Source organism: Phasianus colchicus, chromosome Z (genome assembly GCF_987193195.1).
Source record: "Phasianus colchicus chromosome Z, bPhaCol1.hap1.1, whole genome shotgun sequence".
NCBI lineage: Eukaryota > Metazoa > Chordata > Aves > Galliformes > Phasianidae > Phasianus > Phasianus colchicus.
In genome coordinates, this window is record NC_143476.1 from 32718185 (window position 1) to 32743084 (window position 24900).

The 24900-nt window shown below is 46.9% G+C and overlaps 1 protein-coding gene and 2 long non-coding RNA genes across 5 annotated transcripts in view; 1 reads left to right on the forward strand and 2 right to left on the reverse strand.

Annotated features, from left to right (window-relative positions):
* The window catches only part of LOC116234807 (uncharacterized), a 28376-nt gene extending 22211 nt beyond the window's left edge, over nucleotides 1-6165 (reverse strand). For both annotated transcript variants that reach the window (XR_004168207.2, XR_016461667.1), the window contains exons 1-2: nucleotides 5534-6165; nucleotides 1307-1360 (exon numbers count right to left, since the gene is read on the reverse strand). This is a non-coding gene — a long non-coding RNA (uncharacterized LOC116234807). The remainder of the gene's footprint in view (nucleotides 1-1306; nucleotides 1361-5533) is intronic.
* HAPLN1 (hyaluronan and proteoglycan link protein 1) overlaps nucleotides 1-24900 on the forward strand; it is an 87772-nt gene that overhangs the window by 28299 nt on the left and 34573 nt on the right. For both annotated transcript variants that reach the window (XM_090131452.1, XM_090131451.1), the window contains one exon: nucleotides 4763-4888. In XM_090131452.1, coding sequence (XP_089987578.1) covers nucleotides 4783-4888 — 106 coding nt within the window. In that variant the 5' untranslated portion in view covers nucleotides 4763-4782. The remainder of the gene's footprint in view (nucleotides 1-4762; nucleotides 4889-24900) is intronic.
* On the reverse strand, nucleotides 9753-24702 carry LOC149912812 (uncharacterized). The gene is made up of 7 exons (XR_016461542.1): nucleotides 23340-24702; nucleotides 20804-23209; nucleotides 18268-20673; nucleotides 15732-18137; nucleotides 13196-15601; nucleotides 10660-13065; nucleotides 9753-10529 (listed from the first exon to the last, which is right to left on the reverse strand). It is a non-coding gene; the product is annotated as an uncharacterized LOC149912812 (long non-coding RNA).

Here is a 24900-nt window from a genome sequence, read left to right on the forward strand (position 1 = left end):
TCATGTCCACACTTCCCAGTTCTCCAGAAAGGCTGCGCTGCAGTTAGAGGAAACTGAATGTCAGAAGTGAGTAGGCTAAAGGCATCCCAAGTCAATAAAACATCTTTCTGCCTTCTACTGGCTACATCAACTAGATATAAACTGACCAGAATATTTGCTTGGACTCCTAATTAGATTGTAAACATTTTATATGTAGACATACTGATTTATGTGTCCACAGTATGGAACTGAATCTCATTCTTATGGCTTGACTCAGTTGCCTAAATGTAGGTGTTGATATGCATATGGAAGACATGAGCTTCAGGATACTTGAGCTGGTCATCTTAAACCAGTAGCCTATTCCTCATCAGCTAGATTGAGATATCAATCTTCCTGTTTTTAGGAAAAGCTATAGAGGAGAGTGTGTGAGTACTGTCTAGATTTCATCCTTCATCATTCTTAGGAATAAGAGGTTTTCCGTTCATGAAGCTTGACATTCTTTCCCTGAAAATACATACATTTTATTTCATTGAAAGGTACTTTTATAGTGGTTAGCAACAATTGCCAGATGAAACAGATCTCCACAAAGAGGGGACTTATTATGGCTTATATTTTGCAGTAGGTTTGTGCACAGATGTGAGTAGTCCACCCATTTGGTTCTATTTATTTCAACATTAAATTATTTAGATGAATTTTACTAATTCTGTTAACTGTTTTAGGTGTCATTGATTACATGTACATTTGCTTGTTGGGTTTCCCTGTATTAAATACGGAAAATCTATAGAAAGACAGAGCCTTTTAATGAAGAAGGCCCATTTTTCACTATTCTGCCCTAGGAATTTGGTTTTCTCTCTGTCCTTGTGCACTAGTGCCCAATTTCCTCCTTGTACAAGGTAGCTCTTATTAAGTTCTTCTCCTCTTAAGCCTTCCTTGCACCATATGGAGCAGCTGGCAGAATATGTTGCTGCAGCACCCTTCATAGTGAGTGAAACGAACCTTTAGCCTCACACAGTGGATGCTCCAATGTTCTCTATCTTGAAAGTAGTTGCAGTAGTAAAGAAGGAAGACGTTTTTTTATGAAAAACTGAAATTGATATGTGACATAGTTTGCATTTGTTTCTGTTCTTCAACGAGATGCTTTCTAAAGGCATCTTGCTGATTTGCAGAGTATTATATTAAAATATAAATATTGGTGCTTTATCAGCTTTTAGATTTTCCAGTGATTGATGAATTATGGTTAAGTTTAAAGAAATGGTGGTTAATAGCAGAGTTTCAAATAGTGTCTAAGAATGAACAGGTTTAGAGAATTTTAAAGCTTACTACTTACCTCAGCCTTCAGATCCTCTTTTATGAACTCCTTGTGATCTCTTTGTATCTCTGTCTAGGGAGACAGCAAATTCTGTAAAATGCAGTAATTGAAACCACTGAAAACTTCTTGAATATGACTAATCATTACCAGTTTCTACTGATAACTCATTGACTGCCAGCCAAGATTTTATTAATTTCAATGCTGTTGTGGTTTCGTGATTTTTTGTTATCAGTTCTCCACATCAGAACATCCTGTGGACCAGTGGGAGCTAACGAGTTCTGGTTCTGTCTTTTGTGGACTCTTCGAGCATCCTGATGGGAGGGGAGGGGATGGCATCCCCAGAGGACCTGGCAGGAAGTGGTGGAGATGGGGCTCCCGACAGGGCCCAAGCATCTGCCTCTCTTTGTCTGGCCCTGGCACGTGCTTTCCCTCGCACTGTTGCGGTTTGACTCGCATTTTGAATACTCTTGTCTCTCTCATTTTGTTTGATTTAGTTAAATTCAGTAAATTACCATTCCTCTTCAGATCACTGCCATTGTGTTTTCTCTCTGTTAAAACTTTCTGCCAGCCCTCTGCCCTTTCCCCTCTCTCAGAGCACAGGCGGTCCGGGGCTGGCCAGGTTGCGGCAAACCATTTGAACCCCTTCTTTTTTTCTCTTCTTATCATATCCATGGCTGGAGCAGGACTAAAGAAGGGTAACACGGCTTGTGAAGGGCTTGGAAAATATGCCCTATGAGGAGAGACTGAAGGAATTGGGGCTGTTTAGTCTGGGGAAGAGGAGGCTGAAAGGAGACCTTATTGCTCTCTTCTAATATCTGAAAGGTGCTTACAGCAAGAGCGGGGTTGGTCTCTTCTCACTGGTGACAGGTGGCAGGACGAGGGGAAATGGCCTCAAGTTGTGCCAGGGGAGGGCTAGGTTGGATATCAGGAAAAATTTCTTTACAGAAAGGGCTGTTAAGCACTGGAATAGGCTCCTGAGGGAGGTGGTTGAGTCACCATCCCTGAATGTGTTTTAAAACCGTTTGAATGTGGTGCTCAGGAACATGATTTAGTGGAGGGTTGATAGAGTCAGGGTAGTATGGTTTGGTTGTGGTTGGACTTAGTGAACTTTAAAGTCTTTTGTAACCCAAGCTATTCTATGATTCTATGATCTTTATCCATAAAGTTGAAGAAAATGAAGAATGAATGAATCCAACGTCACTTTGCCTCTCATCCTGCTTGTGTGACATGGTTACAGAATAGGTGAGCACAGAGTAAAGAGTAAAGGAAATTAAATATCTCTGAAACATCTTTGTGCATGGCAGCTCAGTGCAAAACACTAACTCTGTTTGTCTGATGGCCATCACCCCAAAGAAATAGTTGCTAAGGGGAGGATTTTTTTCTCCATAACATTAATGTGACCTTGACAAAGGAGGGAGGCCATGTGTGGGGTGCTCCGCTTGTGTGTCCAGAAGATAAAGCTTTTTTGTTCCAGCATTGAACTCTAGTCCCTGTGCTTGCACAGACTGGGGGAGATGGGAATGCTGTCTCCCAGGAGAGTAGTGCTCCTAGTCGTCTGGCTAATGCAGCTGTTTTGTTTCACCAGTGACAGAGAAAAGAGCAGGTTTGTGTCAGGAGGTTTGTGCAAAGCTCTAATGACGAGTGGTTGAGACGCTCACAAGCAGGTCTGCAGAGCCCCTGTGTAGTCTCATGGCTTTTGCATCTCCAAGGTGCAGATTGTGGTGGGTACACCCCCACGGGCTTTGCGTGGGATCTTTAAAATCAAAGCCTCATTGTTATCCAGACTTTCCAAATCAAAACTCTCGACCAACCAATGAGAAAGAATTGTCTGTTGTTTGCTAGCTGCCAAAAATAAGTAGATAAAAATACTCCAGACAGGCAGCATTTTTCCCTCTCAGAGTAAATATGCCTGTTCTGGGATATGTGAGGGAAGAACAGTGCATTTTCACTCCACTTGCCGCATGTGACCCCCCTCGTCTTCTCAGACTCAGGCTGATGTGCTCTAGAGGGAGCCACATCTGCCCTTGCTCTCCGAAATGGAGGTCATCAGGCTGCCAGGCTTTCCAGGAAAGAGGGAGTGGCCAAAGAGCGTGGAGTCACAGAGCATGGACCACCTGGAAAGCAGCATGCAGCTGTCACTTGTCCTACCTTTAGGCACTCTGCAGTGAGGGATGCTGAACAGGCTTTGAGCTCCCACCCGAACTCGCTTGGAGGAATGGAAGGGCAGGCAAGTAACATGCATGTGCTGCTATGAAAGAAGGCAATAGCATTTCTGCATTTTTGTCAATAGTTCTGATATCCAGATTTGAGGTGCATAAGTGCCTGAGTCTGCTTAGAGACAGGGGCTGCTTGGAAAGCTCAGCTGGTGACCCAGGTTCTGACCAAGAGCACCCTGCAGCTCTGATGTGCTTCTAGCTCTGGGAAAGACACAGGAAAAAAACATAATTCTCCCTGCACTAGAGAGGAAGCCTATGAATAATGCTGTCTCTAATTGAAGACTGAAAAAAAATATCCTAGTCTTGAAAAGTGAAGTTGGGAAATAACTATCTATTTTATTTCAAGAAATCAGGGTAATTAAAATTATAGCTACAAAACACAGATCAGCCTGAGCCCTCTATATAAAACTTCTTGTATTTTATGCCTCCTTTTCTATTTCAGGTCTTCATTTGCCTAATTACTACTCAGAGCCTGGCAGAGAATTTCCCTGCAGCGCTCAGCTCTGCTGACTGCAGAGACCCTACCTGGCACACTGAGTTAGTGCGTCAGCATTCTAGGTAGAAATGAATGAAAAATCAATCAGGGCAGCTGCAGTGGTAGCATATACAACTGTAACGTACTTTGTGCATGGTTTTGTTGTGTTTTTAGACATTTCTTAACATGGTTAAGTGGATTCAGAATAAAATAGACCTTTCTAATCAGCTGCAGAAATAATCTGCCATTTTTATTGCTTGGCTTAAGCAAACTTGCCACCCTTTCTGCTAAGTTAACTTGTCTGAAATGCCAGAACCTATGAGGAGATGGTTTCTGCCTTAAAAATCTATCACCAGCAGATTGCATCATACCACAAATATAGACTTAATGATGGCTTTAGTTGTTTTTATTGTATTTGTTGACCAGATCTGGAGTGGGTCTGGAAATGCAAAAGTGCACTAGAATGTTTCTTGAAACACTGCTGTAGCTTACATAGGGTCTTGCAAGGAATTTGTTTTATGGCTGTGTGTGAATGCTTTTATTCTTTCATGCTGTATTTCTGTGTAGCTTTTTCTATTGCAAGTTTCATTTCATGAAAGTCCATGATAAAAAGGTCCAACCTTCATGCCTAAAGAATTTCTACCTATTGTCACACCCTCATCTCAGTGGGCAAAATATGTTCCAGATCCCTTTAAAGATCATTGCTGTAAGAAGTTGTGCAAATCAATTCCATAAAGGGTTCTAAAAATTGACGAGTCTTTCTGTTATGTGATGCCCATACAGTGAAGAAGATTCTTGTGACTATGAAGATGACAGGTCTACTCTTTCTGGTGCTGATTTCTGTCTGCTGGGCAGAACCTCATCCTGACAACTCAAGCCTAGAGCATGAGAGGATTATTCAGATCCGAGGTAAGAAAATACATTAGAAATACCTGTATCTTGGGGAAACAGAATGATATGCTTAGTGATCCTTTATTTTTATTTTGCTGCATGTTTTTAAAATACTGCTACTGTTGACCACACCAGACCCTTTCTTTTCTGGTTTAATATTACTCATAAGAAAAGTTAAAAAAAAAAGAAAGAAAGAAAGAAAGAAAGAAAGAAAGAAAGAAAGAAAGAAAGAAAGAAAGAAAGAAAGAAAGAAAGAAAGAGAGAAAGAAAGAGAGAAAGAAAGAGAGAAAGAAAGAGAGAAAGAAAGAAAGAAAGAAAGAAAGAAAGAAAGAAAGAAAGAAAGAAAGAAAGAAAGAAAGAAAGAAAGAAAGAAAGAAAAAAAGAAAGTTACACTGTTTTATAGCACTTAATCTCAACCTTGGAAAGACTAGTGAGTTAAGAACAGCCTGCTTTAAGATAAGGAAACAAAGCATCCACCCTAAAGTAATACCTGCAAATGGGTTGAAATATCTTTAGATTATTGTGGAATATGCTTGATTTTAAGAAGACTGTCATGTACAATACTTCATAGAAAATTTTTGCTGTTTATTATTTTAAAAGGTTTAGCACATCTGAGATCATAACCGGGAAATTTAAACATCAGGAAAAATAAAAGTAGCTTACCTAGAAAGAAATGTGTCTTTCTTCATACCTTTAATTCACATCAAGTATTATACTTCCCTTCTGTGTAATCCTGCTTAGTTCATGCTTGAATCCTACAGCTTATTTCTGTAGCAGGATTTGAGTCTGCAGTACAATGCAGCTGTTTTCTCAGTCTCAGCTTCAGTCACTGAGGGCCATCCTGTGTAAGGAAAGCACAGAGATTTATGCAGGAAGGACATGCAGATCTAGCAGGAATTTTCCTGCCTTCATCTGTATGTTCACTGAGGGTGAAATTAATACTGCAAAATTAAGAAACATGGCACAACTTCCCCATCCCCACCCCCAACTTTGATTCCTTTTTCACAACAGCTGGCATATTGTTTTGTTTGAGCTTCTATGTAAATATGTATTACCAAGTTAGAGCAGATACTAAAAAAAACCTGATCGTTTAGAAGTTTCCTGGAAAGTCACAGAAGTCAAAGGCACTCCACACTTACTAAAACAGGCTGTCAAGGTCAGATCAAGAATAAAAGATTGCTGTTTTTATTCTAAGGAAGCTCACAACACGAAGGTCAAATAATGTGTACATCAAAAGGAAGAGATATCACCACAATGAGATCATGAATGTTTCCCAGAGTAAATTTCAAATCTGCCACTTATGTCTAATAAGTATACTGTTTGTCTTTCCATGTACAATGCAGGTTTTGTTTTGTTTTTATTTTATCTCTAAAATTTACTTACCATTTTGAAAGAATAAATTGTTGGAAATAGTTAAACCAAATAATTTTCCTTAATCTGTTTCTCTCAAACTTGCTTAGCCAGCAGTTTATTTTAGTTTAATTTTCAAGTCATACATGTTTCTTAGTGCTAGTCCTTCAGGGTGTGTAACGTGCAAGCTGTAAGTGTTAAATAGTTCACAGATGCAAAAAATTTCAGGAAGGGCTATTATCCCTATCCATGAAAGCTCAACTCTTCTGAGCCTCAAGAGTGCTTGCCTTCAAAGAAAGCTGCATTAAAATCAAACTCTGTTATGAGCACTACTCATCAGCTGATTTTATGCTCTGAATCACTGACCAAAAGGAATTAAACTGTTCGGAACTTGATATTTTACTACTAAACTTTTTTTCAATCCTCTCTGCATTGTGGAATCACATCTGACTTGAGACTCCACACTGCTCAGTGCTGCATTAATATGCACACTGGTCTACAAATAAGCTGCAAATTAGGAAAATCTGTGGAACACGTGTTACAGATTCAAAACAAAGAGTATTTGATATTACATTAAGGAGTATAATGTTCAGTAGGTGAAATCCAAGAGATCCTGATCTAAACTCTTCCTAGACTGCATGCATTGTAATGCTTTGGAATGACAAAAGGTGCAGAAAAATGTTCTGTAATCTAAGTACGCTGAACAGAAAGGGATCTCTTAAGGCAGTGAACTAAAACGTCTCCTATTTTCTTTTTTTTAACATCCTATGACATCCCATAAACTATCATTTTTAAACAAGCTAGGTTTCAAATCTTATAACTTGGCAGTTTTAAATCTCACTCTGGCATGATAAACATTTCCAATTTCTACATGCTTGCTTACAACCACTGAATAGTCTTATGCTTTTCCCAATATAGTTCTTTGCCCACAAATAATTATTTTTAGTCTTTGATATTCACTTTAAGACATTAATGAGATACTGTTGTGTCTCCTCACAGCTATCAGAGTGAATAAACTTTTTCAGATCCTTCCCTAAGTATATAACCTCCAGTTGCCCACTAATTGTAGCTGTTCATCTAAATACTTCTTGTTTGTATTCAAACATCTAGAGTGTGCCCAGCCTCCTTTCATTCCAGATAAGATGTTAGGCTAGCAGTAGTATTTCTACTTACTTCCATCCTTTATTCTTTAGGCCTTGACTGAAATCTGACTTCTTCCTGGCCATGCTATAGCACTTATTGATAGTCATTGATCTTTAGTAGTTGTTCTTCCACATTCCTTCATTGCAGTTAACAAGTACAAGGTTTGTATCAGTAATTCTGTCTCCTGAACTGCATGGCCAGCAGGGTAAGGGAGGTTATTATCCCCCTCTGCTCTGCACTTGTCTGGAGTACTGCATCCAGGTCTGGACTGCAGCAAAAGTAAGATGTGGAGCTGCTGAAGTGAATCCAGAGGAGGCCACAAGGATTATCAGAGCGGTGAACCTCTCCTACATACAAAGAAAGGCTGAGGGAGCTGGGCTTGTTCAGACTAGAGAAGGCTCTGAGGAGATCTCACTATGGCCTTCCAGTACTTGAAGGGAGCTTATAAATAGGAAGGAGACTGACTTTTTGTTTGGGCAGAAAGTGAAAGGACAAGTGGACACCATGGAGGTGTCCAAAGACAGGTAGGATAGAGACCCAGACAACCTCATTTGGTGAATGGAAACCCTAAAAAAATTTAGATTTTACATTTGGTATTAAATGCTATTATTCTTTGTCCATCTTTTTTCTGTCCTCACATATTCCACATATTGTTCTTCCTTCAGTGATGCTAAATATGCTATGTGAAAATGTTACTTATTCAATAGCCCTCTTTACTCTATGAGGTGAAATTAATAAAAATATTAAAGAATCTAAAAAATTGTACAGGAGAGGGTTGACAGATATTTCTATAGGCCTGTAATTTCTTCTTCAGCCCACGCAGTCACATTCTCCCCTCTATTAAATTCCTGCATAAGTTACAGTAAACACTTGTGTTCTCCATCTTGCTTTGTTTTTTTATATTTCCCATATCATTTGCTTCCATAAAATCCAAGAGATAAGTACATCTTGTTTTCCTCCATAAATGTTTATTTTTATTATATAATTGATACCAAATTATTCTGACACCCATTGGTAAATATATGCTGCATTTTATTCTGTCTTTCTAGTGATTTACTCTTATCGTAAAACTTCAACAACTAATATTCTTTAGAAGTTTTGCTACGGTTCCATTTACTGATGAAATCAGACTAATCAGCTTGTCAACAGTTAAATTACTTTCCTTATATGTTATGTTGCTGTCATCTGGAAATAACTGGTACCATTCTAATAGTGATAGACAACCTTACCAAAACCAGATTTCTTACTATAACACTTTCTGTTGCATTCCACCTCCAGCTATGTAGTCACTCCACACTCCAAAATGGACCCATACCTGTTTAGAAGACTTCTTCCACCTCGGCAATATCTTTTATAGTCTTTCCCAACATGTTTTAGATCCGCATAGACTAATGACACTCATCTCCACTTTCTTTCATTTCGCGATCCTTAAGAGGCAATAAAAAATTGATACCATATACTATTCCAGCTGCTATTTCAGCACACTTCTGACTGCTATAGAAATTCTCTGTCAAGAGCCACAATATCTAGCTAGTTACACGATTAGTGTAAAAGCTCCTTTAGTTTCCCAGGCTTAGAATATGCAGACAAGTGCAAGCAATATCCCAACAATCATTCTCAGAGAGTTGCAGTCAATGGCTCAGTGCCCAAGTGGAGACTGCTGATGAGTGGTATTCCTCAGGGATCAGTGCTGGGAGTGGTGCCCTTTAACATCTCTGCAGGTGACGCAGACAGTGGGACTGAGCACACCCTCAGCAAGTTTGCAGATGACACCAAGCTGATTGGTGCAGTTGACACGCCAGAGGGAAGGGATGCCACTCAGGGGGGCCTGGACAGGCCTGAGAAATGAGCCCGTGCCAACTTCATGAAGTTCAGCAAGGCCCTGTGCAAGGTCCTGCACCTGGCTGGATCAGACTCTGGGCAGCCTGGTGATGCTGTGCATATCCCTGTTCGTTCCGAGGAAACTTGAAATAGGTGACCTTTAAAAGTCCCTTCCAACTCCGAGGATTCTATGATGATTCCATGATAAGAAATTCTTTGCTGTAGGGTGGTGAGACACTGGAACAGGTTGCCTGGAGAGGTTGTGGATGCCTCTTCTCTGGAGGCGTTCTAGGCCAGGCTGGATGGGGCTCTGAGCAACCTGGTCTAGACAGAAGTGTCCATGCCTATAGTAGAAGGGTTAGAACTAGGTGGTCATGAAGGTCCTTTCCAACCCAAACCATTCTGTTATTCCATGATCTGCCTGTCTGCTGGGGCCCAGGAGGCTGTGATCCAAAAGGCTTAGTAAGGAGTGTCTATGTCAGCACAGGGATGTTGGTGACGTCTGCTTGCCCTCAGTTCTATGTCCATGGGCAGTAGAGTTGAGTGGTATTACCAGCAGTCAGCGGCACTCTTCAGTGTTCAGGTTTCTTTGTGGTGAAAATATGCTTGATAGTCACGTAGTTTTGGAGTAGGAGTACTACTGAGAATGTCTTTCCTTTGGGCTACAGTTCACTATTTCAGGCACCACAGTGTTCAGAAAAGAACTCCTTACCAGAAAATGAGGTGGAAAGAAGTCATTACTTTAGAATCACCCTCTCTCATGCTACAAGAGAACGAGAGAAAGCCAACGCATGCTTTTGTTCTAATAAAAGCAAACATTTATTCTGGAAGTAAACAATAACATTGAGCAGTATTGTTGGATGTTGTGTTGAGCAATATGGTTTAGTGAGAACTATTGGTGATAGTTGGATGGTGGGACTGAATGATCTTGTAGGTCTTTTCCAACTTTGGTATTTCTGTGATTCCATGATTCTGTTTCCTTCCGGCCTCGTTTTTTGTGGAGTTAGGGAAGCTTCCTGCTCCTTTCCTGTGCTGTAGCAGTGCACTCCCTGTGAGCAGTGATGGTGTCTCTGGCCGGATCCCCTTCAGTTTACAGCTGCTCTGGAGCTACTCGGGATGTGCTGGTATGCAGAGAAAAGTCTCTGCTTTCTTCCCCATCTTCTCAGGATTTTGCCGTCTCTCGGCTCTTGGGAAGATCCTCCTGCAGGTAGCGGTGTCTCACGTGTTTCAGGTATACCTCCATCAAGGCAGGGTTTGCCTTCAGTTGGCAGAGCAGCTTGCAGTATTTGCAGGAGCGGTTCTGGCAGTGTGTCTCTGGGGCAGCTGAGAGTATCTGGCTCTTATCCTGGAAATGACAGAGCAGGGGGCGTGATGAAAAGGGCAGGGGCCTTGGGGGCCTGAGATCTCTGCATCTGGGCTGTGCCTCTTCCTGAGAAACTCAGGCACCGTCTGGCTTGCCTACCTCCATTACTCACCTCTCTGCAGCCCCTCCTCACTGTTCTCCACAGGTAAATCAACGCGAGGAGAAGGCCCAGCTCTGTGCTCTTCTCGTAGAGCACTTTCACGAATCCCAGTGGATCCAGGTGCTCAAATGAAGACCAAAGCTGGTCCAGGCGGTAGGGTAGGTAGTAGGGTAGGTAGTAGTTCCAGCTTGCCTTGCCAATGCCCGGCTTCTCCATGTTGGGAGGATCCACATCCCACATAACCGCAGCCCAGGAAGGGCGTCCGGAATGGGCAAGGCTGCCGGAGAACAGGAAGGGCAAGCAGAAGACGAGGAGTATGGTGAACCTCGGGCTGAACATTGCACCTTCCTGCAATTTGCTCTCTGGCCGTCACTCTGACCTGAGCTCAATCAAGCCACCAGCAGCACCAGCGTCTGCGCAGCAACTGAGTGGAGGCAGCAGCGCCAGTTGCTGGGTGACCTCGAAGGCTTTGTGACATCACAAATGGGAGGGAAGCAGGGCGTGGCAAGCCAGATTTCATGGCTGTAGCCCCACTGGGATGGAGTTACAGCATCACTGATTAAAGCAAGAGAATCGCAGAATTGTAGAATCATAGAATGGCCTGGGTTGAAAAGGACCACAATGATCATCTAGTTTCAACCCCCCCTTCTATGTGCAGGGTCACCAATCACCAGACCAGGCTGCCCAAAGCCACATCCCTGGCCTTGAATGCCTCCAGGGATGGGGCATCCACAACCTCCTTGGGCAACCTGTTCCAGTGCTCTGCCACCTTCTGAGTGAAATACTTCCTCTTAATATCTAACCTAAACCTCCCCTGTCTCAGCTTAAAACCATCCACCCTCGTAAACAGCCGTTGCCCCTCCTGTTTAGATGCTCACTTCAAGTATTGGAAGGCCCAAGTGAGGTCTCCCCAGAGCCTTCTCTTCTCTAAGCTAAACAAGACAGTGGGACTGGTGCCCTTTAACATCTTTAGGCGACACAGACAGTGGGATTGAGCACACCCTCAGCAAGTTTGCAGATGACACCAAGCTGATTGGTGCAGTTGACACGCCAGAGGGAAGGGATGCCACTCAGGCGGGCCTGGACAGGCCTGAGAAATGAGCCCGTGCCAACTTCATGAAGTTCAGCAAGGCCCTGTGCAAGGTCCTGCACCTGGCTGGATCAGACTCTGGGCAGCCTGGTGATGCTGTGCATATCCCTGTTCGTTCCGAGGAAACTTGAAATAGGTGACCTTTAAAAGTCCCTTCCAACTCCGAGGATTCTATGATGATTCCATGATAAGAAATTCTTTGCTGTAGGGTGGTGAGACACTGGAACAGGTTGCCTGGAGAGGTTGTGGATGCCTCTTCTCTGGAGGCGTTCTAGGCCAGGCTGGATGGGGCTCTGAGCAACCTGGTCTAGACGGAAGTGTCCATGCCTATAGTAGAAGGGTTAGAACTAGGTGGTCATGAAGGTCCTTTCCAACCCAAACCATTCTGTTATTCCATGATCTGCCTGTCTGCTGGGGCCCAGGAGGCTGTGATCCAAAAGGCTTAGTAAGGAGTGTCTATGTCAGCACAGGGATGTTGGTGACGTCTGCTTGCCCTCAGTTCTATGTCCATGGGCAGTAGAGTTGAGTGGTATTACCAGCAGTCAGCGGCACTCTTCAGTGTTCAGGTTTCTTTGTGGTGAAAATATGCTTGATAGTCACGTAGTTTTGGAGTAGGAGTACTACTGAGAATGTCTTTCCTTTGGGCTACAGTTCACTATTTCAGGCACCACAGTGTTCAGAAAAGAACTCCTTACCAGAAAATGAGGTGGAAAGAAGTCATTACTTTAGAATCACCCTCTCTCATGCTACAAGAGAACGAGAGAAAGCCAACGCATGCTTTTGTTCTAATAAAAGCAAACATTTATTCTGGAAGTAAACAATAACATTGAGCAGTATTGTTGGATGTTGTGTTGAGCAATATGGTTTAGTGAGAACTATTGGTGATAGTTGGATGGTGGGACTGAATGATCTTGTAGGTCTTTTCCAACTTTGGTATTTCTGTGATTCCATGATTCTGTTTCCTTCCGGCCTCGTTTTTTGTGGAGTTAGGGAAGCTTCCTGCTCCTTTCCTGTGCTGTAGCAGTGCACTCCCTGTGAGCAGTGATGGTGTCTCTGGCCGGATCCCCTTCAGTTTACAGCTGCTCTGGAGCTACTCGGGATGTGCTGGTATGCAGAGAAAAGTCTCTGCTTTCTTCCCCATCTTCTCAGGATTTTGCCGTCTCTCGGCTCCTGGGAAGATCCTCCTGCAGGTAGCGGTGTCTCACGTGTTTCAGGTATACCTCCATCAAGGCAGGGTTTGCCTTCAGTTGGCAGAGCAGCTTGCAGTATTTGCAGGAGCGGTTCTGGCAGTGTGTCTCTGGGGCAGCTGAGAGTATCTGGCTCTTATCCTGGAAATGACAGAGCAGGGGGCGTGATGAAAAGGGCAGGGGCCTTGGGGGCCTGAGATCTCTGCATCTGGGCTGTGCCTCTTCCTGAGAAACTCAGGCACCGTCTGGCTTGCCTACCTCCATTACTCACCTCTCTGCAGCCCCTCCTCACTGTTCTCCACAGGTAAATCAACGCGAGGAGAAGGCCCAGCTCTGTGCTCTTCTCGTAGAGCACTTTCACGAATCCCAGTGGATCCAGGTGCTCAAATGAAGACCAAAGCTGGTCCAGGCGGTAGGGTAGGTAGTAGGGTAGGTAGTAGTTCCAGCTTGCCTTGCCAATGCCCGGCTTCTCCATGTTGGGAGGATCCACATCCCACATAACCGCAGCCCAGGAAGGGCGTCCGGAATGGGCAAGGCTGCCGGAGAACAGGAAGGGCAAGCAGAAGACGAGGAGTATGGTGAACCTCGGGCTGAACATTGCACCTTCCTGCAATTTGCTCTCTGGCCGTCACTCTGACCTGAGCTCAATCAAGCCACCAGCAGCACCAGCGTCTGCGCAGCAACTGAGTGGAGGCAGCAGCGCCAGTTGCTGGGTGACCTCGAAGGCTTTGTGACATCACAAATGGGAGGGAAGCAGGGCGTGGCAAGCCAGATTTCATGGCTGTAGCCCCACTGGGATGGAGTTACAGCATCACTGATTAAAGCAAGAGAATCGCAGAATTGTAGAATCATAGAATGGCCTGGGTTGAAAAGGACCACAATGATCATCTAGTTTCAACCCCCCCTTCTATGTGCAGGGTCACCAATCACCAGACCAGGCTGCCCAAAGCCACATCCCTGGCCTTGAATGCCTCCAGGGATGGGGCATCCACAACCTCCTTGGGCAACCTGTTCCAGTGCTCTGCCACCTTCTGAGTGAAATACTTCCTCTTAATATCTAACCTAAACCTCCCCTGTCTCAGCTTAAAACCATCCACCCTCGTAAACAGCCGTTGCCCCTCCTGTTTAGATGCTCACTTCAAGTATTGGAAGGCCCAAGTGAGGTCTCCCCAGAGCCTTCTCTTCTCTAAGCTAAACAAGACAGTGGGACTGGTGCCCTTTAACATCTTTAGGCGACACAGACAGTGGGATTGAGCACACCCTCAGCAAGTTTGCAGATGACACCAAGCTGATTGGTGCAGTTGACACGCCAGAGGGAAGGGATGCCACTCAGGCGGGCCTGGACAGGCCTGAGAAATGAGCCCGTGCCAACTTCATGAAGTTCAGCAAGGCCCTGTGCAAGGTCCTGCACCTGGCTGGATCAGACTCTGGGCAGCCTGGTGATGCTGTGCATATCCCTGTTCGTTCCGAGGAAACTTGAAATAGGTGACCTTTAAAAGTCCCTTCCAACTCCGAGGATTCTATGATGATTCCATGATAAGAAATTCTTTGCTGTAGGGTGGTGAGACACTGGAACAGGTTGCCTGGAGAGGTTGTGGATGCCTCTTCTCTGGAGGCGTTCTAGGCCAGGCTGGATGGGGCTCTGAGCAACCTGGTCTAGACGGAAGTGTCCATGCCTATAGTAGAAGGGTTAGAACTAGGTGGTCATGAAGGTCCTTTCCAACCCAAACCATTCTGTTATTCCATGATCTGCCTGTCTGCTGGGGCCCAGGAGGCTGTGATCCAAAAGGCTTAGTAAGGAGTGTCTATGTCAGCACAGGGATGTTGGTGACGTCTGCTTGCCCTCAGTTCTATGTCCATGGGCAGTAGAGTTGAGTGGTATTACCAGCAGTCAGCGGCACTCTTCAGTGTTCAGGTTTCTTTGTGGTGAAAATATGCTTGATAGTCACGTAGTTTTGGAGTAGGAGTACTACTGAGAATGTCTTTCCTTTGGGCTACAGTTCACTATTTCAGGCACCACAGTGTTCAGAAAAGAACTCCTTACCAGAAAATGAGGTGGAAAGAAGTCATTACTTTAGAATCACCCTCTCTCATGCTACAAGAGAACGAGAGAAAGCCAACGCATGCTTTTGTTCTAATAAAAGCAAACATTTATTCTGGAAGTAAACAATAACATTGAGCAGTATTGTTGGATGTTGTGTTGAGCAATATGGTTTAGTGAGAACTATTGGTGATAGTTGGATGGTGGGACTGAATGATCTTGTAGGTCTTTTCCAACTTTGGTATTTCTGTGATTCCATGATTCTGTTTCCTTCCGGCCTCGTTTTTTGTGGAGTTAGGGAAGCTTCCTGCTCCTTTCCTGTGCTGTAGCAGTGCACTCCCTGTGAGCAGTGATGGTGTCTCTGGCCGGATCCCCTTCAGTTTACAGCTGCTCTGGAGCTACTCGGGATGTGCTGGTATGCAGAGAAAAGTCTCTGCTTTCTTCCCCATCTTCTCAGGATTTTGCCGTCTCTCGGCTCCTGGGAAGATCCTCCTGCAGGTAGCGGTGTCTCACGTGTTTCAGGTATACCTCCATCAAGGCAGGGTTTGCCTTCAGATGGCAGAGCAGCTTGCAGTATTTGCAGGAGCGGTTCTGGCAGTGTGTCTCTGGGGCAGCTGAGAGTATCTGGCTCTTATCCTGGAAATGACAGAGCAGGGGGCGTGATGAAAAGGGCAGGGGCCTTGGGGGCCTGAGATCTCTGCATCTGGGCTGTGCCTCTTCCTGAGAAACTCAGGCACCGTCTGGCTTGCCTACCTCCATTACTCACCTCTCTGCAGCCCCTCCTCACTGTTCTCCACAGGTAAATCAACGCGAGGAGAAGGCCCAGCTCTGTGCTCTTCTCGTAGAGCACTTTCACGAATCCCAGTGGATCCAGGTGCTCAAATGAAGACCAAAGCTGGTCCAGGCGGTAGGGTAGGTAGTAGGGTAGGTAGTAGTTCCAGCTTGCCTTGCCAATGCCCGGCTTCTCCATGTTGGGAGGATCCACATCCCACATAACCGCAGCCCAGGAAGGGCGTCCGGAATGGGCAAGGCTGCCGGAGAACAGGAAGGGCAAGCAGAAGACGAGGAGTATGGTGAACCTCGGGCTGAACATTGCACCTTCCTGCAATTTGCTCTCTGGCCGTCACTCTGACCTGAGCTCAATCAAGCCACCAGCAGCACCAGCGTCTGCGCAGCAACTGAGTGGAGGCAGCAGCGCCAGTTGCTGGGTGACCTCGAAGGCTTTGTGACATCACAAATGGGAGGGAAGCAGGGCGTGGCAAGCCAGATTTCATGGCTGTAGCCCCACTGGGATGGAGTTACAGCATCACTGATTAAAGCAAGAGAATCGCAGAATTGTAGAATCATAGAATGGCCTGGGTTGAAAAGGACCACAATGATCATCTAGTTTCAACCCCCCCTTCTATGTGCAGGGTCACCAATCACCAGACCAGGCTGCCCAAAGCCACATCCCTGGCCTTGAATGCCTCCAGGGATGGGGCATCCACAACCTCCTTGGGCAACCTGTTCCAGTGCTCTGCCACCTTCTGAGTGAAATACTTCCTCTTAATATCTAACCTAAACCTCCCCTGTCTCAGCTTAAAACCATCCACCCTCGTAAACAGCCGTTGCCCCTCCTGTTTAGATGCTCACTTCAAGTATTGGAAGGCCCAAGTGAGGTCTCCCCAGAGCCTTCTCTTCTCTAAGCTAAACAAGACAGTGGGACTGGTGCCCTTTAACATCTTTAGGCGACACAGACAGTGGGATTGAGCACACCCTCAGCAAGTTTGCAGATGACACCAAGCTGATTGGTGCAGTTGACACGCCAGAGGGAAGGGATGCCACTCAGGCGGGCCTGGACAGGCCTGAGAAATGAGCCCGTGCCAACTTCATGAAGTTCAGCAAGGCCCTGTGCAAGGTCCTGCACCTGGCTGGATCAGACTCTGGGCAGCCTGGTGATGCTGTGCATATCCCTGTTCGTTCCGAGGAAACTTGAAATAGGTGACCTTTAAAAGTCCCTTCCAACTCCGAGGATTCTATGATGATTCCATGATAAGAAATTCTTTGCTGTAGGGTGGTGAGACACTGGAACAGGTTGCCTGGAGAGGTTGTGGATGCCTCTTCTCTGGAGGCGTTCTAGGCCAGGCTGGATGGGGCTCTGAGCAACCTGGTCTAGACGGAAGTGTCCATGCCTATAGTAGAAGGGTTAGAACTAGGTGGTCATGAAGGTCCTTTCCAACCCAAACCATTCTGTTATTCCATGATCTGCCTGTCTGCTGGGGCCCAGGAGGCTGTGATCCAAAAGGCTTAGTAAGGAGTGTCTATGTCAGCACAGGGATGTTGGTGACGTCTGCTTGCCCTCAGTTCTATGTCCATGGGCAGTAGAGTTGAGTGGTATTACCAGCAGTCAGCGGCACTCTTCAGTGTTCAGGTTTCTTTGTGGTGAAAATATGCTTGATAGTCACGTAGTTTTGGAGTAGGAGTACTACTGAGAATGTCTTTCCTTTGGGCTACAGTTCACTATTTCAGGCACCACAGTGTTCAGAAAAGAACTCCTTACCAGAAAATGAGGTGGAAAGAAGTCATTACTTTAGAATCACCCTCTCTCATGCTACAAGAGAACGAGAGAAAGCCAACGCATGCTTTTGTTCTAATAAAAGCAAACATTTATTCTGGAAGTAAACAATAACATTGAGCAGTATTGTTGGATGTTGTGTTGAGCAATATGGTTTAGTGAGAACTATTGGTGATAGTTGGATGGTGGGACTGAATGATCTTGTAGGTCTTTTCCAACTTTGGTATTTCTGTGATTCCATGATTCTGTTTCCTTCCGGCCTCGTTTTTTGTGGAGTTAGGGAAGCTTCCTGCTCCTTTCCTGTGCTGTAGCAGTGCACTCCCTGTGAGCAGTGATGGTGTCTCTGGCCGGATCCCCTTCAGTTTACAGCTGCTCTGGAGCTACTCGGGATGTGCTGGTATGCAGAGAAAAGTCTCTGCTTTCTTCCCCATCTTCTCAGGATTTTGCCGTCTCTCGGCTCCTGGGAAGATCCTCCTGCAGGTAGCGGTGTCTCACGTGTTTCAGGTATACCTCCATCAAGGCAGGGTTTGCCTTCAGATGGCAGAGCAGCTTGCAGTATTTGCAGGAGCGGTTCTGGCAGTGTGTCTCTGGGGCAGCTGAGAGTATCTGGCTCTTATCCTGGAAATGACAGAGCAGGGGGCGTGATGAAAAGGGCAGGGGCCTTGGGGGCCTGAGATCTCTGCATCTGGGCTGTGCCTCTTCCTGAGAAACTCAGGCACCGTCTGGCTTGCCTACCTCCATTACTCACCTCTCTGCAGCCCCTCCTCACTGTTCTCCACAGGTAAATCAACGCGAGGAGAAGGCCCAGCTCTGTGCTCTTCTCGTAGAGCACTTTCACGAATCCCAGTGGATCCAGGTGCTCAAATGAAGACCAAAGCTGGTCCAGGCGGTAGGGTAGGTAGTAGGGTAGGTAGTAGTTCCAGCTTGCCTTGCCAATGCCCGGCTTCTCCATGTTGGGAGGATCCACATCCCACATAACCGCAGCCCAGGAAGGGCGTCCGGAATGGGCAAGGCTGCCGGAGAACAGGAAGGGCAAGCAGAAGACGAGGAGTATGGTGAACCTCGGGCTGAACATTGCACCTTCCTGCAATTTGCTCTCTGGCCGTCACTCTGACCTGAGCTCAATCAAGCCACCAGCAGCACCAGCGTCTGCGCAGCAACTGAGTGGAGGCAGCAGCGCCAGTTGCTGGGTGACCTCGAAGGCTTTGTGACATCACAAATGGGAGGGAAGCAGGGCGTGGCAAGCCAGATTTCATGGCTGTAGCCCCACTGGGATGGAGTTACAGCATCACTGATTAAAGCAAGAGAATCGCAGAATTGTAGAATCATAGAATGGCCTGGGTTGAAAAGGACCACAATGATCATCTAGTTTCAACCCCCCCTTCTATGTGCAGGGTCACCAATCACCAGACCAGGCTGCCCAAAGCCACATCCCTGGCCTTGAATGCCTCCAGGGATGGGGCATCCACAACCTCCTTGGGCAACCTGTTCCAGTGCTCTGCCACCTTCTGAGTGAAATACTTCCTCTTAATATCTAACCTAAACCTCCCCTGTCTCAGCTTAAAACCATCCACCCTCGTAAACAGCCGTTGCCCCTCCTGTTTAGATGCTCACTTCAAGTATTGGAAGGCCCAAGTGAGGTCTCCCCAGAGCCTTCTCTTCTCTAAGCTAAACAAGACAGTGGGACTGGTGCCCTTTAACATCTTTAGGCGACACAGACAGTGGGATTGAGCACACCCTCAGCAAGTTTGCAGATGACACCAAGCTGATTGGTGCAGTTGACACGCCAGAGGGAAGGGATGCCACTCAGGCGGGCCTGGACAGGCCTGAGAAATGAGCCCGTGCCAACTTCATGAAGTTCAGCAAGGCCCTGTGCAAGGTCCTGCACCTGGCTGGATCAGACTCTGGGCAGCCTGGTGATGCTGTGCATATCCCTGTTCGTTCCGAGGAAACTTGAAATAGGTGACCTTTAAAAGTCCCTTCCAACTCCGAGGATTCTATGATGATTCCATGATAAGAAATTCTTTGCTGTAGGGTGGTGAGACACTGGAACAGGTTGCCTGGAGAGGTTGTGGATGCCTCTTCTCTGGAGGCGTTCTAGGCCAGGCTGGATGGGGCTCTGAGCAACCTGGTCTAGACGGAAGTGTCCATGCCTATAGTAGAAGGGTTAGAACTAGGTGGTCATGAAGGTCCTTTCCAACCCAAACCATTCTGTTATTCCATGATCTGCCTGTCTGCTGGGGCCCAGGAGGCTGTGATCCAAAAGGCTTAGTAAGGAGTGTCTATGTCAGCACAGGGATGTTGGTGACGTCTGCTTGCCCTCAGTTCTATGTCCATGGGCAGTAGAGTTGAGTGGTATTACCAGCAGTCAGCGGCACTCTTCAGTGTTCAGGTTTCTTTGTGGTGAAAATATGCTTGATAGTCACGTAGTTTTGGAGTAGGAGTACTACTGAGAATGTCTTTCCTTTGGGCTACAGTTCACTATTTCAGGCACCACAGTGTTCAGAAAAGAACTCCTTACCAGAAAATGAGGTGGAAAGAAGTCATTACTTTAGAATCACCCTCTCTCATGCTACAAGAGAACGAGAGAAAGCCAACGCATGCTTTTGTTCTAATAAAAGCAAACATTTATTCTGGAAGTAAACAATAACATTGAGCAGTATTGTTGGATGTTGTGTTGAGCAATATGGTTTAGTGAGAACTATTGGTGATAGTTGGATGGTGGGACTGAATGATCTTGTAGGTCTTTTCCAACTTTGGTATTTCTGTGATTCCATGATTCTGTTTCCTTCCGGCCTCGTTTTTTGTGGAGTTAGGGAAGCTTCCTGCTCCTTTCCTGTGCTGTAGCAGTGCACTCCCTGTGAGCAGTGATGGTGTCTCTGGCCGGATCCCCTTCAGTTTACAGCTGCTCTGGAGCTACTCGGGATGTGCTGGTATGCAGAGAAAAGTCTCTGCTTTCTTCCCCATCTTCTCAGGATTTTGCCGTCTCTCGGCTCCTGGGAAGATCCTCCTGCAGGTAGCGGTGTCTCACGTGTTTCAGGTATACCTCCATCAAGGCAGGGTTTGCCTTCAGATGGCAGAGCAGCTTGCAGTATTTGCAGGAGCGGTTCTGGCAGTGTGTCTCTGGGGCAGCTGAGAGTATCTGGCTCTTATCCTGGAAATGACAGAGCAGGGGGCGTGATGAAAAGGGCAGGGGCCTTGGGGGCCTGAGATCTCTGCATCTGGGCTGTGCCTCTTCCTGAGAAACTCAGGCACCGTCTGGCTTGCCTACCTCCATTACTCACCTCTCTGCAGCCCCTCCTCACTGTTCTCCACAGGTAAATCAACGCGAGGAGAAGGCCCAGCTCTGTGCTCTTCTCGTAGAGCACTTTCACGAATCCCAGTGGATCCAGGTGCTCAAATGAAGACCAAAGCTGGTCCAGGCGGTAGGGTAGGTAGTAGGGTAGGTAGTAGTTCCAGCTTGCCTTGCCAATGCCCGGCTTCTCCATGTTGGGAGGATCCACATCCCACATAACCGCAGCCCAGGAAGGGCGTCCGGAATGGGCAAGGCTGCCGGAGAACAGGAAGGGCAAGCAGAAGACGAGGAGTATGGTGAACCTCGGGCTGAACATTGCACCTTCCTGCAATTTGCTCTCTGGCCGTCACTCTGACCTGAGCTCAATCAAGCCACCAGCAGCACCAGCGTCTGCGCAGCAACTGAGTGGAGGCAGCAGCGCCAGTTGCTGGGTGACCTCGAAGGCTTTGTGACATCACAAATGGGAGGGAAGCAGGGCGTGGCAAGCCAGATTTCATGGCTGTAGCCCCACTGGGATGGAGTTACAGCATCACTGATTAAAGCAAGAGAATCGCAGAATTGTAGAATCATAGAATGGCCTGGGTTGAAAAGGACCACAATGATCATCTAGTTTCAACCCCCCCTTCTATGTGCAGGGTCACCAATCACCAGACCAGGCTGCCCAAAGCCACATCCCTGGCCTTGAATGCCTCCAGGGATGGGGCATCCACAACCTCCTTGGGCAACCTGTTCCAGTGCTCTGCCACCTTCTGAGTGAAATACTTCCTCTTAATATCTAACCTAAACCTCCCCTGTCTCAGCTTAAAACCATCCACCCTCGTAAACAGCCGTTGCCCCTCCTGTTTAGATGCTCACTTCAAGTATTGGAAGGCCCAAGTGAGGTCTCCCCAGAGCCTTCTCTTCTCTAAGCTAAACAAGACAGTGGGACTGGTGCCCTTTAACATCTTTAGGCGACACAGACAGTGGGATTGAGCACACCCTCAGCAAGTTTGCAGATGACACCAAGCTGATTGGTGCAGTTGACACGCCAGAGGGAAGGGATGCCACTCAGGCGGGCCTGGACAGGCCTGAGAAATGAGCCCGTGCCAACTTCATGAAGTTCAGCAAGGCCCTGTGCAAGGTCCTGCACCTGGCTGGATCAGACTCTGGGCAGCCTGGTGATGCTGTGCATATCCCTGTTCGTTCCGAGGAAACTTGAAATAGGTGACCTTTAAAAGTCCCTTCCAACTCCGAGGATTCTATGATGATTCCATGATAAGAAATTCTTTGCTGTAGGGTGGTGAGACACTGGAACAGGTTGCCTGGAGAGGTTGTGGATGCCTCTTCTCTGGAGGCGTTCTAGGCCAGGCTGGATGGGGCTCTGAGCAACCTGGTCTAGACGGAAGTGTCCATGCCTATAGTAGAAGGGTTAGAACTAGGTGGTCATGAAGGTCCTTTCCAACCCAAACCATTCTGTTATTCCATGATCTGCCTGTCTGCTGGGGCCCAGGAGGCTGTGATCCAAAAGGCTTAGTAAGGAGTGTCTATGTCAGCACAGGGATGTTGGTGACGTCTGCTTGCCCTCAGTTCTATGTCCATGGGCAGTAGAGTTGAGTGGTATTACCAGCAGTCAGCGGCACTCTTCAGTGTTCAGGTTTCTTTGTGGTGAAAATATGCTTGATAGTCACGTAGTTTTGGAGTAGGAGTACTACTGAGAATGTCTTTCCTTTGGGCTACAGTTCACTATTTCAGGCACCACAGTGTTCAGAAAAGAACTCCTTACCAGAAAATGAGGTGGAAAGAAGTCATTACTTTAGAATCACCCTCTCTCATGCTACAAGAGAACGAGAGAAAGCCAACGCATGCTTTTGTTCTAATAAAAGCAAACATTTATTCTGGAAGTAAACAATAACATTGAGCAGTATTGTTGGATGTTGTGTTGAGCAATATGGTTTAGTGAGAACTATTGGTGATAGTTGGATGGTGGGACTGAATGATCTTGTAGGTCTTTTCCAACTTTGGTATTTCTGTGATTCCATGATTCTGTTTCCTTCCGGCCTCGTTTTTTGTGGAGTTAGGGAAGCTTCCTGCTCCTTTCCTGTGCTGTAGCAGTGCACTCCCTGTGAGCAGTGATGGTGTCTCTGGCCGGATCCCCTTCAGTTTACAGCTGCTCTGGAGCTACTCGGGATGTGCTGGTATGCAGAGAAAAGTCTCTGCTTTCTTCCCCATCTTCTCAGGATTTTGCCGTCTCTCGGCTCCTGGGAAGATCCTCCTGCAGGTAGCGGTGTCTCACGTGTTTCAGGTATACCTCCATCAAGGCAGGGTTTGCCTTCAGATGGCAGAGCAGCTTGCAGTATTTGCAGGAGCGGTTCTGGCAGTGTGTCTCTGGGGCAGCTGAGAGTATCTGGCTCTTATCCTGGAAATGACAGAGCAGGGGGCGTGATGAAAAGGGCAGGGGCCTTGGGGGCCTGAGATCTCTGCATCTGGGCTGTGCCTCTTCCTGAGAAACTCAGGCACCGTCTGGCTTGCCTACCTCCATTACTCACCTCTCTGCAGCCCCTCCTCACTGTTCTCCACAGGTAAATCAACGCGAGGAGAAGGCCCAGCTCTGTGCTCTTCTCGTAGAGCACTTTCACGAATCCCAGTGGATCCAGGTGCTCAAATGAAGACCAAAGCTGGTCCAGGCGGTAGGGTAGGTAGTAGGGTAGGTAGTAGTTCCAGCTTGCCTTGCCAATGCCCGGCTTCTCCATGTTGGGAGGATCCACATCCCACATAACCGCAGCCCAGGAAGGGCGTCCGGAATGGGCAAGGCTGCCGGAGAACAGGAAGGGCAAGCAGAAGACGAGGAGTATGGTGAACCTCGGGCTGAACATTGCACCTTCCTGCAATTTGCTCTCTGGCCGTCACTCTGACCTGAGCTCAATCAAGCCACCAGCAGCACCAGCGTCTGCGCAGCAACTGAGTGGAGGCAGCAGCGCCAGTTGCTGGGTGACCTCGAAGGCTTTGTGACATCACAAATGGGAGGGAAGCAGGGCGTGGCAAGCCAGATTTCATGGCTGTAGCCCCACTGGGATGGAGTTACAGCATCACTGATTAAAGCAAGAGAATCGCAGAATTGTAGAATCATAGAATGGCCTGGGTTGAAAAGGACCACAATGATCATCTAGTTTCAACCCCCCCTTCTATGTGCAGGGTCACCAATCACCAGACCAGGCTGCCCAAAGCCACATCCCTGGCCTTGAATGCCTCCAGGGATGGGGCATCCACAACCTCCTTGGGCAACCTGTTCCAGTGCTCTGCCACCTTCTGAGTGAAATACTTCCTCTTAATATCTAACCTAAACCTCCCCTGTCTCAGCTTAAAACCATCCACCCTCGTAAACAGCCGTTGCCCCTCCTGTTTAGATGCTCACTTCAAGTATTGGAAGGCCCAAGTGAGGTCTCCCCAGAGCCTTCTCTTCTCTAAGCTAAACAAGACAGTGGGACTGGTGCCCTTTAACATCTTTAGGCGACACAGACAGTGGGATTGAGCACACCCTCAGCAAGTTTGCAGATGACACCAAGCTGATTGGTGCAGTTGACACGCCAGAGGGAAGGGATGCCACTCAGGCGGGCCTGGACAGGCCTGAGAAATGAGCCCGTGCCAACTTCATGAAGTTCAGCAAGGCCCTGTGCAAGGTCCTGCACCTGGCTGGATCAGACTCTGGGCAGCCTGGTGATGCTGTGCATATCCCTGTTCGTTCCGAGGAAACTTGAAATAGGTGACCTTTAAAAGTCCCTTCCAACTCCGAGGATTCTATGATGATTCCATGATAAGAAATTCTTTGCTGTAGGGTGGTGAGACACTGGAACAGGTTGCCTGGAGAGGTTGTGGATGCCTCTTCTCTGGAGGCGTTCTAGGCCAGGCTGGATGGGGATCTGAGCAACCTGGTCTAGACGGAAGTGTCCATGCCTATAGTAGAAGGGTTAGAACTAGGTGGTCATGAAGGTCCTTTCCAACCCAAACCATTCTGTTATTCCATGATCTGCCTGTCTGCTGGGGCCCAGGAGGCTGTGATCCAAAAGGCTTAGTAAGGAGTGTCTATGTCAGCACAGGGATGTTGGTGAC